This window comes from Pongo pygmaeus, chromosome 3, assembly GCF_028885625.2.
Source record: "Pongo pygmaeus isolate AG05252 chromosome 3, NHGRI_mPonPyg2-v2.0_pri, whole genome shotgun sequence".
NCBI classification, from domain to species: Eukaryota; Metazoa; Chordata; class Mammalia; order Primates; family Hominidae; genus Pongo; species Pongo pygmaeus.
In genome coordinates this window covers 86363018-86379842 of record NC_072376.2, presented here as the reverse complement: position 1 = coordinate 86379842, position 16825 = coordinate 86363018, and the positions used below count along the sequence as shown (strand labels likewise).

At 36.4% G+C, this 16825-nt stretch overlaps 1 protein-coding gene across 10 annotated transcripts in view; it reads right to left on the bottom strand.

Moving 5' to 3' along the window:
- The window catches only part of MTHFD2L (methylenetetrahydrofolate dehydrogenase (NADP+ dependent) 2 like), a 186497-nt gene that overhangs the window by 142198 nt on the left and 27474 nt on the right, over positions 1-16825 (bottom strand). For 3 of the 10 annotated variants that reach the window (XM_054484933.2, XM_063663756.1, XM_063663757.1), the window contains exon 1: positions 558-988. The exons of 4 other annotated variants lie outside the window; for them this stretch is intronic. In XM_054484933.2, the coding sequence (XP_054340908.1) occupies positions 558-700 (143 nt within the window). In that variant the 5' untranslated portion in view covers positions 701-988. Of the gene's footprint in view, positions 1-557; positions 993-16825 lie in introns of those variants that run through there. 3 more of the 10 variants (XM_054484942.2, XM_063663758.1, XM_054484930.2) reach the window with 3 other exon arrangements.

Below are 16825 nucleotides of genomic sequence, written 5' to 3'. Positions count from 1 at the left end.
AATGAATCTAAGTCTCATCACCTGACAGAGGTTTAGGGCGAGCCATACATGAAAAGACTGAGAAATCTGGATTGATATTTGGTTTTGTGAAACCATAAATAATTTTAGAGTTGGAAAAGACTTCGACAAAACCATTAACAAAGGAATTCAGAAACGCAAACATTAGTAAGTCATCTGGACAACGCCTACTCCTTTATTTACGAAACACTAAAATAAACAAAGTAAAAACAAATGTTTGACCAAGCCGACCACGTGTTTTTATGGTATCTTTTCTTAGTGCCTCAAATGTCTTCCTAAATCAAGTGCACCTGCTGCAAAGATGGAACGTTCTGGTGCGAGAGCCCAGAGCGGAGCACGTTTTCGTTCCCCAAGCTGAGGCAACTGCGACTCGCCCGCGCGACCGGCAAGGCCACTTCACAGCCAAGGCTGTCCTCGACCCAGCCCGCCGCCGCGCGGCCGCCCACGAGCCTTGGGCCCCACGAGCGCGAGCGCCGCCCGCACCCCGGCCGCCCTCCCACCGCCAGCGGCTCCGCACCCGGCGCCCGCAGCCCTCGTACCTCACACCGCTGCTCCGAAAGCCCCGGAACGCGCTCCCGGGCTCTCGCGGTGCCCTTACAGAGGGTGCTGTGCTTCTGCCCAAAGCCGGCGCTCGGCCAAGGCGGCCGCGGAGCAGCGAGAAGCCGCGGACCGGCACCGTCATGGCCGCGGATCCCCGGCTTCCGGACCGGGGCTCCACCTCCCGCGACTCCAGTCCTCGCGGCTGGAGGCCTGGCTCCGCCCTCACCCGGCCTGGCAGGGCAGCAAGTAACGCTGTCAGCCAGGTTCCGGCAGACACGCAGAGTGGGGTCAAGAGCGGTTCCCAGGGCCGGTGACGGAACTGACAGAGCGCCGGGTCCGCAGGGGGCGGGGCCAGGACCCAAGCCCGGGGCCCCCTGAGGATGTGGAGGCGTGCAGTGTGGCCTGGCGACTGGGCCCCGCACCCAGCCAACACACAGCTGGCATTCCCATAGCGACGGCACAGAGAACGCCTCCAAACTATCACTTTAGGTAGCACGCTCCACTTTCCACCAAGCCAGAGATCCTGCCCAACAGTCTCCGTGACTAAGTGGAATTGGATTTAAAGCAGGAAAGAAGTAATAGGTTCATTGTTTCCCACTTCCTTTGTGAGATTCCTTGGAAGTTGGAGAAAAGAACAAAGGTGTGTGGAGAAGGAGCAAAACCTGGCTGAACAAGGAAGGTCTGGACTTTAGGATTTCTCTACTCCTACTTTATCTTCTCCACTTTTGGAAGGAAATATTGACCAATATCTGTCTTTTCCTGAGTTATGATCAAGTTGATGCAGGCTAAGAACCCTGCATTGTGTGGTGAGGAAGCAAAATATCTGCTCCCTCTGAAAAAGTAAAACATTAGACTGTCCATTCATTGTGCAAATTAAAACAGACACACAAAAAACAGTCACAGATAAAACCAGCTGGGAAGTTAACAGGAAACAACTTTTCTCCCAAGGTCAGGCTGCTGCTGTTGAGTCAGAACAACGTCTTTCATAGCTGCACTTTTACTGAGAAAACTTGTTTTCTAAAATCATAGACTGTCAGAAAATATGCTCTTTAAAATCATATCAATAAGAATGGGATACCCTACTCTTTCCTGGCTGATCTAAATCCATTTGACACAAATAAGCTGCCTAGAAGAAAATACAGGAAAAAATCTAGGTGACCTTGGGTTTGGCAATGAGACTTTAGATACAACACTTAAATCACAATTCATAAAAGAAAAAAACAATTTAAACTTCTGCCATGCAAAAGACACTGTTAAGAAAATAAAGAAACAAATCACATACTGGGAGAAAATATTTGCAAAACATTTTTACAAGGACTTACACCCAAAATATAAGAAGAACTCTTAAAACTCAACAATTAAAGAAAAAAGAAAAACAAGCAACTCAGTTAAAAGTGAGCAAAAGATCTGAAAACACCCACCAAAAAAGGTATACAGAGGTAAAAAAAAATGGAAAAAGGTTCAATGTCATTTATCATTAAGGAAATACAAATTAAAACAACGAGATACCACTACACTCCCATTAGAACCGCTGAAGTCCAAAAAATTGATAATACCAAATGCTAGCAAGGATGTGTGGCAACAAGAACTTTCATTCATAGTTGATGATAAAAAAATGGTTCAGTCACTTTGGAAGACAGTTTGGCAGATTCTTACAAAGCTAAATATCATTTAACCATGCAATCCAGCAACCATGTTCCTATATATTTACCCAACTGATTTTAAAATATGTCTGCAATAAACCGCCATATGAATGTTTATAGCATTTTTATTCATATTCTCCAGAAACCAAAATGTTCTTAAATAAGCGGTGGAATATCCATACAATGGGATATTATTCATCAATGAAAAGGAGCAAGCTACCAAGCCATAAAAAGACATAGATGAACCTTAAATACATACTGATAAGTGAAGGAAAATAGTCTGAAAAGGCTACATACTGCATGATTTTTATTATATGGCATTCTATAAAAGGCAAAATTATAGAGTCAGTTAAAAGATCAGTGGTTGCCAAAGGTTAAGAAGATAGGGTAAAGGTTTGAATAGTGTAGCACAGTGGGTTTTTAGGACAGTGAAACTATTTTGTATGATACTGTAATGTTAAACACATGACACTATGAATTTGTCAAAACCTACAGAACTTTACAACACGAAGAGGGAAAAAATGTATACCATATTAAAAAATATTAGTCACATTGGAAAATTATGTTTTCTGCAGTGTTACCAAAATCAAGACTCTGTTTATTCTCCACAAGACTTGCATAGAAAAATAAGAGATTAAATTTTGTTTGTATGTTCTAAATACACACAAAGATTTTACACATTTTATCTAGATGTGTAAAAGTGTTTTTTTAAAAAATCACATGGAATGGCTTTTTCAATACTAAAAAGTAGAGGGACGTTTGTTTAAACAAGTATTTCAAAAAGAAATATGTACATCATCCTGAAAATTATTTGTGGTAAGGAAATATTCTTTACTTCTGTTGCATTTCTCAGACAATAAAGGGATGAATCCATGCTACCTCCTATTTTGTCAACAAAGATACTATTTACCCTTTACATTTTTGTATCATAATAGATTTTAAAAATCTAATGTTCTTTATTGCAGACATTCATTTGTTAACAGATTTGTTTCTTTTTTAATGTTTTACCTAAAGTTTGACATGCTTTCAGGACAGATTTGCCTCTTACTTTATTTAGCATTGTAGAAATGTAATTAACAAACAATTCTCACTACACAATTTAGAATAGACATTATTTGATAATATCTTCCAAATTTGATCAGTTAGCAAAACTTAATACACCAATTAAAATATTTCTACATATGATGAGAATGTTTACATTGTAAAGTTTAGAACTTGTTTTGGATGTGATTATATGCACGAAAATCATGTAACACTGTGCTCATGCTAAGAACTGACATAACAAAATTACTGAAATAAATGTGCTGTGAGGAATGGAAAAAATACATTATTTTGCAGGTTGGTGGTTTCCAGAAGGAATGAAGGTTGTGACAAGATAATCTAACTGTATTACACTTGTGTGAAACAATCTCACTGGAAAGACTGCAGAAAAGGTGCTGACCTAAATAACTTTGGAATTGCAGGGTTAAAAATCTAACAATAGAAGAAACTGCACATAGGCACTGTGCTCTAGTTAATAAAGTTGTTGATTTACATTACGAATTCTGATATGACTATACATGTATATCAGAATTAAACAGTTATTTAAATGGAAGTGGATGATAGGAGCCAGGTTCCTCATTTTTGGAATGGCAATTTACAGATAAGCAATGGGAGGAGGCTAGAATAATCCATATGATAATGGATTAGAGTTGAGAACATCAGTTTTAGCTTAATATAAATACAGATGGTTACATATACAAATATTTATAGATGTATGAATATCCAGGAGTTAGTTTACATACATGTATTTATTTGCTTTGCCAGCTGAGAATGCCTAAAACAACACCTGAAAGCAATAAGCACACCTTCAGCCCAGATATTGGTTTCTAATGTCATTCTACAATAACAGGAACCAGGACTCCTTGGAAAAATTGCTGATTCTAAGCTCAGGAAATATATTAGATGATCCTAGAGCATCGTGTAATTCTGGAAAGTAAGGATCTCAAATAAATCCCACATTGATGGGGATGTGTCAGGGACAGGAGCCAACTGAAAGAGTTCCTAATGCCCAAAGATGGAACAATTTGAGTAGTAAAATAAAGTAGTATTGGATTATAACCCAAAGTATAAAATTAATATCCATGAGCCCATATTCATACAAATAAATATGTGATTGAATAAATAAATGTAGGAGAGAAGAAACATGATGCAGAATTCCTAAAATTTCTGTAGATACTCCACTCTGAAGGAGGAGTACAATTCTTCACTTCTTAAATGGGAACTGATCATAGTGACTTCCTTTCAGAGTTCAGTTTAGAAAATGGGGAAAGAGAGTAACTTACCTATGGAGAAACCTGACAAACACTACCTCAGACAGTGATCAGGATTAACATCAACACCGATACATCATACTGATAGGATGGATACTTGATATAATATGACGAGAATTGTACTTTACCTCTGCAATCTTCCTGCAAAACCTGTAACCCCAGTCTGATCGCGAGAAAAACAATTAAATCCCAACAGAGGGACATCCTACAATATACCTGAAGAGTATGTCTCAACACTGTAAAGATAATCAAAAACAAGGAAAGTCTAAGAAACTGTCACAAGCAAGAGGAACCTAGAAAAACATGACAACTAAATATAATGTGGTATCTTGAATTGGATCCTGGAACAGAGAAACGACATTACAGAAAAAAGAAGAAGATCTAAATAAAGTATAAGCTTTTGTTAATAGTAATGTATCAATATAGATTCATTATACCTTATAATGTAAGATGTTAATAATCAGAAAAACTAGATGTGTGACATATGGGAAACTCAGTCCTATTTTCTCAATTTTTCTGTAAATTTAAAACTGTTCTATAAAATAAACTCTATTTTTTAAAATGTCTATTTAGCCAGGGTAGGTATATATTAGAATCAATACCAGGAGAGATTCTTTAAATGTGGACTTTATCCAAGTTTTATTTATTGCTCTATTTGTAGTTATTAATTTATTTATTAATATTTCCTTCCGGAGAGAAAGGTAAAGCTGATATATTTTTCCTGTTTTAATCCTCAATGTGCTTCTAATACCTACTCAACAAATATGGAATTCTTTTGAGTTAAATCGGGGATGATTGAAAATTACAGAGAAAGAAAGCTAGTTGCTAATGTGGAATAAAAACTTTCTCCCATGATTATTTTAAGTGTTCCAATGAAAATTTTGGAAGTTGCTTTAAAGAGTACAATGCACTTTTATGCCACAGAGATATATGCGTCCATGTAATTATTTGTAGTGTCCATGAAATTGCTTGGGGCATCTTATTTAATAGGCTCCATTTATATCATCAGTTATCTTTTCACTATATAACATTCATTGTTGTAACAAAATGTTTCAAAATGATTATCAGAATGTGAACAGTTAGCACTGACATCAAAACCCACCAAAGTTGGAGTAGGTTGCTGTGAGGCAACCAGAGTTGGTATTGCGTAATGACAGACAGATGCATAGCTTACTCCAGAGAATAGCAAAGAAGCCCATTCATAAGATAAGCTTACTAAGAAACTGAGCTGTCAAGGGAAAATCACAGCCAAGGAATAAACAAGGATCCAGAGAACTAGGAGTGGAGCCAAAGCAATAAACAAGATGGGTAGCTACTGCCTGAGATGAAGCAGAAGCTAATGAGCTGAAGAAGCTTAGCTTGGCAGCATCCGCTAGAAGAGGCAAGTTCCCTAGGATATTTTAAGATCATTATATTTTCTGTCCCAGAGTGTTTTCTTTCTGTTTTTGTTTTCAATTAAACTAAGAGATTGATGTATCCTGCTTGTCACTAGCTGCTCTTAAAGAAGTTTGTACTTCAGGAACAGAAAACCAAACACTGCATGTTCTCATTCACAAGCGGGAGTTGAACAATCAGAACACGTGGATACAGGGAGGGGAACATCACACACTGGGGCCTGTCAGCGGGTGGAGACAAGGGGAGGGAGAGCATTAGTATAAATACCTAATGCATGCAGGGCTTAAAATCTAGATGATGGGTTGATAGGTGCGGCAAACTACCATGGTATATGTATACCTATATAACAAACCTGCATGTTCTGCACATGTATCCCAGAACTTAAAGTAAAAAAAAAGTATTGTGCTTGTCTGTCAAAGAAAATTTTCCATGAGCTCTTCCAAATCATATTTTCTGTAAGGGAATTCTCAATAAAAATATAAACAACTTTACAGCATATGTGTTTTAAAAACCTGATATTTATATAAATTATTAAAATTGATTCACAAAGTAGAAAACCAAAACAGACAGAAATGGAAAAGAAGCTACTAATCAAATACAACTATAAAGCTTCCTAAAGCAGAGTTTTTTTTATGCCCTCAAAATACGATAATTCATACTAAAAATCTTTCCAAATCATAGAAAAGGAATTTCCCAGGTATTTTTATTATATTCAAACCCGATTTAAAAGAATACAAAAAAAGAAAACTATTGAACAATATAACTGATAAATATAATTATTAGGATATGAAAGAAAACATTGTTGATACAATTTGATGGTATTATAAAAGGAAAAACTTTACCACAACTAAACGATAATACAAAGATGGGTTAATTAAGTTAATATTGGAAGTGTGTCAGTTAATATATCACATAAATATGGAAAATAAGAGAAAGAGTATTTGATAAAATTCAATAACCTTTCCTAATAACATTTAATAAACTAGGTATAAAAATATTTCAGATCAACAGCTAATAGCATTCCTAACAATGAACCTGTAGGGACATTCCAATAAAAATTTGGAAAACCTATGAAGGAAACATTAAGACTGTGATGAGTAATGTATGCAAAGACTTGAATTAATAGAAAGACCCAAGATGCTTAATATTGTAAATATGTCAACTTTCACTAAAATAATCTATTAATCCAATACCCAATGAAATATCTCAGTTTTTTAGTCAAATGGGGGAAGATTTAATATAATAATAACAGCATATGTTTCCCAGAATTTGCTATTTGCCAAGGCTGTGCTGAACACTTTTCAGAAGTTATTCTTTTAACCCTTACCACAATGAAGCTATGAGGAAACAGGTAAAATAGGCTAGATAACTTGCCAAGACCTACAGCTATCAAGTGATAAAAGTGGAGTTCAAGTCTCAGGTAGTGTGAAACCAGTGCCCACACTTCTAACTGCAGTGCTTTTCTAAATCTAAGGTTCTCCTGGAAAACTTTGCATGCTACATTGCTAAGGTACAGAGAACTCATCCAAGTGTCTGCATTTTAGTCATTTACACAATCTTCTGTAACTATAAAATTGATTTTTGATTTAAACCTATGTAATAAGGAGAAAATAATTTTTAATTTTCAAATGACTGGTGGATTCTATTGAAAAATTGATTACCAAGTTTTATTTCATGATAATTAATGTGACTACCAATTTCATATTTTAATAACTTATTGATAGTTTATTTGTGGTCTTATACCATTAACTGTATAAAAAGTGCACCTGGTTTAGAATATAATGTTAACTATATATACTGTATATATCTATATACATGTCAATATATAATCAATGTTACAATGATTGTCTTTTTTCTAATTCCTCTGTTCAACTTGTTAAAGACTAAGAATGATGTAAAGAACCCAATTTTTCTTTATTTTTTACTACATATTATAGCATTATTTCATCAGTGAATATGAGATAATGATTGTTACAGATTCCATATAGTATATCTATTATCATTATATAATGGCCTTCTTTATTTTGTTAAGGCGTCTTGTTTTCCATGGTAATTGTTAGACATTGCTACTCCTATCCTTGCTTAGTTTTAATATGAAAAGTGTCACATGTATATATTTATATATATACACACACACACACGTATACATATACACATGTATACCTGTATCTTTTTACATTTAAATTTTGTTTCATTTTGTTTTGATGTGTGTCATTTTAAACAACATATGTTAATTTTTTTAAGTTATTGGATAATGTTTGGAGCAGAAAATAATATGCAAATAATATATATGTATTGGCTTTCGATTGCTGCTATAATAAATTATCACAAATTTAGTGGTTTAAATAATACAAACTTGGCCAGGCACGGTGGCTTATGCCTGTAATCCCAGGACTTTGGGAAGCCAAGGCGGGCAGATCACCTGAGGTCGGGAGTTTGAGACCAGCCTGACCAACATAGAGAAACACCGTCTCTATTAAAAACTACAAAATTAGCTGGGCTTGGTGGCACATGCCTGTAATCCCAGTTACTCAGGAGGCTAAGGCAGGAGAATCACTTGAACCTGGGAAGTGGAAGTTGCAGTGAGCTGAGATCACACCATTGCACTCCAGCCTGGGCAACAAGAGCGAAACTCTGTCTCAAAAACAAACAAACAGCAACAACAAAAAAAACTTATGGTGTTACATTTGTTTAAGTTAGAAGTCTGGTGTGGGTCTCCCAGGGCTATGGTCAGTTAGGGTTGTATTCCTTCTGGAGGCTCTAAGGAGAATCCATCTCCTTCTTTTTTGCATCTTCTATAGACAACCTACCCACTTTCTTTGGCTTGTTGGCACCCTTCCCCCGTCTTCAAAGCCAACAATGTCAAAATCCCTCTCTTAATATTCTTCCATTATTTCTCTCTCTTTCTCTCTCTCTCTCGTTTACTTACTACAGCCAGGGGAGGGTCTCTATTCTAAAGGCCTCATGATTTGATTGAGCCCACTAGGTTAATCCAAGATAATCTCCATATCTCAAAGTTACAAACCATAATCACATCTGTAAAAGTACCATTTGCCATGTAAGGTGATATATTCACAAGTTTTGAAACCTAGGATATAAACATTTTTTTAGGGGGGAGCACTATTCTACCTACCACAACACACAACACCCTTGCCAATTATGAAGCACAACAACAAGAAGAATATTCCTGAACCTACCACACAATGTAAGAATTAGAACCTTTCTGATATCAATGAATAAATCTAGGTGCTTCTTTCATATCCCAAATGTTTTATCAGAAGTAATTATTGTCTTGAATTTTGTAGTTTAATCCTTTTGATTTAAAAATAATTTAATCACAAATACATCTTTTAACAACATAATGCTCAGTCTTCCTTGGTTTTTGTTTTGTTATTTGAGTTTAACATATGATATTGAGCTGGATGCAGTCTTCAAGCACTTGCTTTTTCCCTTTTACTCCGTGTTTCCAAGACATATTTACTTTGTTGCATGTAGCTATAATTCATTCGTTTTTTCTGCTAAATATTATTAAATTGGGGCATTTAGTTTTTCACCAGCCTATTAACAAATGTCTGAGTTTGTGTTAGGCAGAATCTAGGAGGAAACAGAAACCACTGTAGGTAGTTCAAATAAAGGAAATTTAATACAGGAATTTAATTAAGTAGATAATGGAAGAATTTAGAAGCCAAAAAGGATACAAAATAACCCAACAGCAGGAAACCACTGAAACTGCTAAATCTGGAGAGACAACTGGATGGAGCAAGTGGCACTATCAGAATTGAGAAGATAAAACTATCTAATGAGAGCTGGAATCATGGAAAACTCTGCCTTGCAGGACCTGGAACTATCTAAGCAATGATTGACCAGAGGAAGCTACGTCCACAAGGGAGACAGCAGAAAGATAAGAAGAAAAAAATACACTGGGTTTCCCCTTCTCCCACACTCCAATATTTGGCTATTGTTTCCCATTGGTCAAACCTACCTGGAAACCAAAAAGCAAAGGGGCCTAAGAAATATAGTCTTTTGGGATACAGAAAAGACTAGGTAAGGGAAAGGCAATGGAATAAATCTAAATGTAAACAAGCCAGACCCAGTGATTTCTCTGTTTATTTATGATAGTAAAAATAAAAATGTGGCTGTGAGCATTCATGTATATGACTCTTGATGCACTTATACAAGAGTTTCTCTGTAAGTAGATTTGTAGGGTCATAAGATATGTGCATATTCAATTTTAAAAGTTAGTAGCACTCTCCTAAAATTCATATGGAATATTAAGGGACTATAATGCCAGCGCTTTGGGAGGCTGAGGTGGATGAATTGCTTGAGCCCAAGAATTTGAAACCCTATCTCTACAAAAAATACAAAAATTGGCTGGGTATCGTGGCATGTTCCTGTAGTCCCAGCTACTGGGGAGGCTGAGACAGGAGAATCACTTGAACCTGGGAGGTAGAGGTTGCAGTAAGCAGAAACCATGCCACTGCACTCCAGCCTGGGCAACAGAGCAAAACCCTGTCTAAATAGATAAATAAATAAATAAATAAATAAATAAATAAAATGTGTGGGAAAAGGCAATAAAAAAGCGGGGGGACCACAAATAGCCAAAACCGTCATGAAAAGAACAATGTTGGAGGTCTCACACTTCCTGATTTCAAACCTATCAGAAAGCTACCCTATACAAAAGTAGAAGCTGACTTATAGATCAAAGAGCTTAAAAATAAACATTTGCATATATGATTAATTGATTTTTGACATGGTGCCAATATCATTCGATGGGGAAAAGATAGTCTTTTCAATAAATGGTGTTAGGAAAACTGGATATCCATAACCAAAAGAGGGAAGTTGGACCCTTATACCATACAAAAATCAACTTAAAATGGATCAAAGAAATGGATTATAAGGAACTTCTGTGCAGCAGACGACATGATCAACAGAGTGAAAAGGCAATCAAGACAACAGAAGAAAATATTTGCAAATTATATATTTGATAAAAGGTTAATATTCAGAATATATTAAAAAGAAAACTCCTATAGCTCAACAAAAACAAAACAACTCAATTAAAATTGAGCAAAGGACTTACATCGACATTTTTCCAGATGGCCAATAAAAAAAAGATGCTCAACATCACTAATTATTAAGGAAATGTAAATCCAAAGCACAAAGTTATAGCACCTCATGTCCGTTAGGATGGCTACTATAGAAACAAACAAACAAACAAACAAAATAACAAGTGTTGGGAGGATGTGGAGAAATTGGAAAGATGAGATTGAGGTAGACAACCAGATTTTTCTCCATCTTGGATTCCCTGGCAGGAGACATGTCCCTGACTTAACCTGCAGGAAGCATTATGAATGCCTGAATGAAGAAATATCCCTGAGGACAGCCAAAGACAAAAGGGGAGAGGTAGAAACTCTGCTCTGTAACTCACCCAAAGAAGACTCCAAATTAGAGTGGCTGTTCAGCACCACCAGGCTGTAGAAGATTCTTCCCACACATCCCCTAGACAAGAACCCCTAGCCAGCCTTCCCACACTGCCAGGATATAACCTTCTGGACTCCTTCTATTAGAGAGGAGCAGGGCTGTGAGTTTGTTAGAGCCAAGGGGAACCTGGGCTTAAAGAGCTGACCTAGAACCAAAAAGGAGACAATGACTTACTGGTAAAGAACCTCTACCCAGGTGAGCATGGGAGAAAAAAAAGAAAAGAACCTCCACGCAAATATATCCAACACAAACCCAAAGATATCAGACAGAGAAGACTGGAATAAATAACTAATCCTTCAATGCAAATACATAGATGTACATCCACAAGAAACAACAGCAAACAGGGAACCGTTTTTAAGGAAACTCAGTATTCTCCAAGATAGCACAGAAAAGCAATTCAGAAATGTATTAGAGAAAATTAACAAAGAGTTTGAAATTTAAAAAGAACACAGAAATCCTAAAACTAAGAGATCCGTTTGCTGAACTGAAGAATTCATTAGAAGTTCTCAACAGTAGAATAGGTCAAGCAGAAGAAATAATAAATGAGCTCAAAGACAGACTATTGGAAAATACACAGTCAGAGGAGGAAAAAGAAAATAGAATGAAAAGCAATGAAGAGTGCCTATAAGATATCAAAAATTACCTCAAAAGACCAAATCTGGAATTACAGCTGTTCAAGAAAAAGTTGTGCAAGAGAAAGGGGTAGAAAGCTTATCAAAAGAAATAACAAAAACTTTTCAAACATGAGAAAGATTAAATATCCAGATATAGGAAGATCAGGGAACACCATACGGATTTGACCAAAATAAGACTACCCCAAGGTGTATAAAAAGACAAATATGGTATGATTTAATTTTATAAGGTAGTTAAATTCATAGAGAAAGTAGAATGGTGGTTGCCAGGTTTTTGGGAAGAGGGGCTTGGGGACTTATTGTTAATGCGTATATAGAGTTTCAGTCTTGCAAGATGAAAAGAGTTCTGGAGATTGCTTACAAATTAATTTGAATGTGCATAACAGTATTAAACTAAATTCTTAAAATGGTTACGATGGCGAATTTTATGTATAACTTATCACAATTTAAAAAATTAAAAATTAGTAATTTTTTTTAATAACTTAGGAGTCATAGACCACCCTGAACACACCAGATCTTGTCTGATAATAACTTAGAAATGTTTACTCCTAGTGGCAAGAAATAAATTATTGAGTCACATCTTTAGCAAGATTTTGATTTGTCAATCTTTTTAAATTTTAGCCAATTTAATGAAGAACAAATAGTATTTGCAGAAATCTTACTTTAAATTTTCCTGACTACTAATGTGTGAAGCATCTTTATCTCTGTTTATTAATCATTTTAGTTTTTTGTTCTATGAAATATATGTCTTTTTCAATGGGTTTGTGTATTAGTACACTCTCCCACTCTTAATAAAGCAATACCTGAGACTGGGTAATTTATGAAGAAAAGAGGTTTACTTGGTTCAAGCTTCTGCAGGCTGTATAGGGAGCATAGCAGCTTCCACTTCTCGGGAGGCCTCAGAGAGCATTTACTTATGGTGGAAGGCAAAGCAGGAGGAGAAGCAGGACCAAGAGAGCAGGGGAAAAGGTGCTGCAAACTTTCAAACAACCAGATCTTGTGAGAACTCACTATACAGTACCAAGGGGGGATGGTGCCAACCCAGTCATGAGAACTCCGCCCCCATGATCCAGTTACCTCCCACCAGGCCTGATCTTCAACATTGGGAGTAACAATTTGACATGAGATTTGGGTGGGGACAGAAATGCAAACCATATCAGTTTGCATCTTTTTTATTGCTATAGGAATTATTTATGTCCAAATGTCAATATATTGTTAGGTGCATGCATAACAAGTATTTTTTTCTCAGTTTATGTTTATTTACCTTTCAGGTCTCTAATAAATAGAGTTTCCTAATTGGAAAGTGTAGCCATCCCCTGGTATTCTGGGAGACTGGCTCCGGGATATCACCTCCCTTCCTCCCTGACAGATACCAAAACTCAAGAATACTAAAGTCTTTTTATATAAAATGGTGAAGTCTTTGCATAGAACTTATGTACATCCTCCTGTATATTTTAAATCATCTCTAGATTACTTATAATGCCAATACAATGTATATGCTATGTAAATAGTTGTACAGTATTTTTATTTGTATTATTTTGATTGCCTTTTTAAAATATTTTCAACCCCCAGTTGGTTGAATTCAAGGATGCAAACCTGCAAATACAGAATGATTTGGGTTTTTTTTTTTTTTCAAGTATGGAATGTTGACTGTAGTCTAGTTTATCAGTCTTTTATGGTTGGAACCTACTGTAATGTTGAAGCAATCTTTCTCTATTTCAAGATTATATCGATATATTCTTATTAATTTAGTCTAGAGCTTTTAAAGTTTTGACTTTCTTATTTAAATCTCTAATTAATGATTCCAATGCACAGTGTGAGGTGAGGATCAGATATCTTTGCTGTTAGCTATGGATAATCAAAATTATACCACTTACAGCACTTACTATTAATTCATTCATTTCTTCTTATCTACAATTCTACTTCTTTCTTATAGGAAGTCCATATATAGGTATTGATCTGCTACTGTGCTTGCAGATTCATGTGACAGAAATAAAGATTAGTGAACTTGAAGACATAGAAATTATAAAAAATGAAATGTACAGAGAAAAAAAAAGCCAACAGTGAGCCATGGGACATCTCCAAGACACCAAATATCATGTAACTAAAGTTCTTAAAAGTGGGGAGGTGGAAACCAAAAAATTTTTGGAAAAAAATTGTAAAATATTTTCCAGATTTGATGAAAAGTACAAACCTACAGATCTAAGAATCTCAATGAATGCCAAACACAAGAAACATAAAGAGAATTATACCAAAGCATATCATAATCAAATTACCCAACATCACTAATAGAGTGAACAATTATTTTTGTTTGTTTGTTTTTTTGTTTTTTGAGACAGTCTCACCTTGTCACTCAGGCTGGAGTGCAGTGGCACAATCTCGGCTCATTGCAACCTCTGCCTCCTGGATTCAAGCAATTCTCCTGTCTCAGCCTCCCGAGTAGCTGGGACTACAGGCGCCCACCACCACGCCCAGCTAATTTTTGCATTTTTAGTAGAGACAGGGTTTCACCATATTGGTCAGGCTGGTCTCGAACTCCTGACCTCAGGTGATCCACCTGCCTCAGCCTCCGAAAATACTGGGATTACAGGCGTGAGCCACTGCACCTGGCCGTCTAACAATTCTTAAAAGCAACCGGAGAGAATAAAAAATCTTATGTACTGAGGAATACAGATAAGGACAGCAGATTTATTGATAGTTTAGCATAGTGGCAGGATACAGAGCAGTATACACAAATCCATGTACTCATGGCATATTGCCAGCTTATTCTGTAATACCTCTCCAGGAATGATTCCTAGATTTAGTCTTTTCCAATTGCTACCTTCTCATTTCATTCCATACTCAAAAACAAAATTCTAGGCACAGCTTCTAACTTGGCACTGAAGTTACATACTAGAAGTTTAAAAATATATTCATATAAATGTTTCTCCTTATCCTATCTGAACATAATGCTTTTCTCTTTCTTCTCATAAGTTATATATTATTGAGCACAAAACAATCTTAAGAGATTCTTCTAGGACTCAAAATTTTTGACTCTCCTCTTGCTTATCTTATTTTCCACAACCTAAAAAATTTATTCTCTATCCATTTTCTTACCAATGTTCTAGTATTACAACTTATAAATGATTTTCTTTTCTAAGCAGCAAAATTCATTTTTCAAACCAAATTTGACATGAAAAATCTTACTTCACATGTATAAAAGGAAAGTAGGAAAATAGAAAATGGAGCTGCTTTGGCTGACATGGGTTCCAGGGCACCGTGCCTGTTTATTCTTCTGCACCTTCCATCCATGGCCCCTGAGACAGTTCCACAGACCCTCTAGGACCCTTCCAAACTCAGCGTGAAAACTGGAGTAATGAGCTCAGATCTGTGTTTCCATGCTGCACCAGCCTAGACAAAAAGAATAAGGTCACAAATATTTTTCTCAAAGAGTATATTTCTTTGGCTTCACTGTCACCAGCCACGTGAAAACTCCATTCTATACTCAAATTCTAGCCAGATGGTTCTGAAGGCTGTGAGGAATCAGTGCACATATGCTTTCCAACTCCTCTTGGTCACCATTAAGCTCCTATAATTTTTCCTGCATTCTTTTCCAACTTACTGTGATACTCCCTGTTGATGCTTGTTTTTTTTTTGTTTTTGTTTTTGTTTTGTATTTGAAGAGGTCCTTAATGCTGGTAATATATAGATAGTGTGGACACCTACACCAAAGACATCATCTCCTATCACCACCTTAACCCCTGACACCATACAAAAGCTGCTAGAATCAGTAACCCATGCATCCATCCTCCATGATCATTGGTGATTTCAGACTTTTTAAATTTGCAAGACCTCTGTCATTGGTTGGAACAGAAAGATTACTTGAGTGGCAGAGTCTACCAAGAATCTATTAAGAATCTTTACTAAGATTCAGGGGATTTTTTTTTTTTTTTTTTTGGTCCAAGACTGACCCATTATCCTTGAATAATACCTTGAACAAGCCTCTTGGCTCTCCCATTCTGCAGGACCATGTCATTGCTTCTAAAACTGGAGTGCATGTAGCAGTTGTGGAAATGTGCAAGGAGGTACTTGGAGCCATGGAATAAGCATGTCCGTTATCTTGATACATCAGTTTCCCATAATACATGTCAATTATTTCATAGTAAATATTTTAAAATATTAAATGTCTTAGTTTGTGCTGCTAAAACAAATTATGACAGACTGGGTGGCTTAAATAACAAGCATTTATTTCTCACAGTTCTAAAGGCTGAAAATCTGAAGTCAGGGTGCCAGCATAGTTAGGCTCTGGTGAGAGTCCTCTTCTAGGTTACAGAATTCTGACTTCTTGTTGTATTCTCACATAGCGGAAAGAGGTCAAGCTAGCCCACTGGTGTCTTCTTAGAGGAAAACTGATCCCATTTATGAGAGCTCCACTCTCATAGCCTAATTACCTCCTGAAGGCCCCACTTCAAAATATTGTTACAATAAGGATTAAATTTCAATATATGAATTTTGGGGGAACACAAATATTCAGCTCATAACATTAACCAGCATTTTTTAAATTGTGTAAAATTTGGGATATTTTAAAAGGTAAAACATAAGACTTCAAGGAAATTTTGTAGTGCAGCTATGCTCGCCAATCAAACATTCTTAGTTAATGACCTCACTTCCTCACGCAGTTCAGCCTTTTGGGATATTACGGTAAGTTTTTTGTAGGAGAATCTTTGGTTCTTTATGCAGACTCCATGAATTTTGGACATACCTGAATTATAATGTGAGCCTAGCTTAGGCCCAAGCTGAGACTCTCCCACTTACATATTTCATTTCA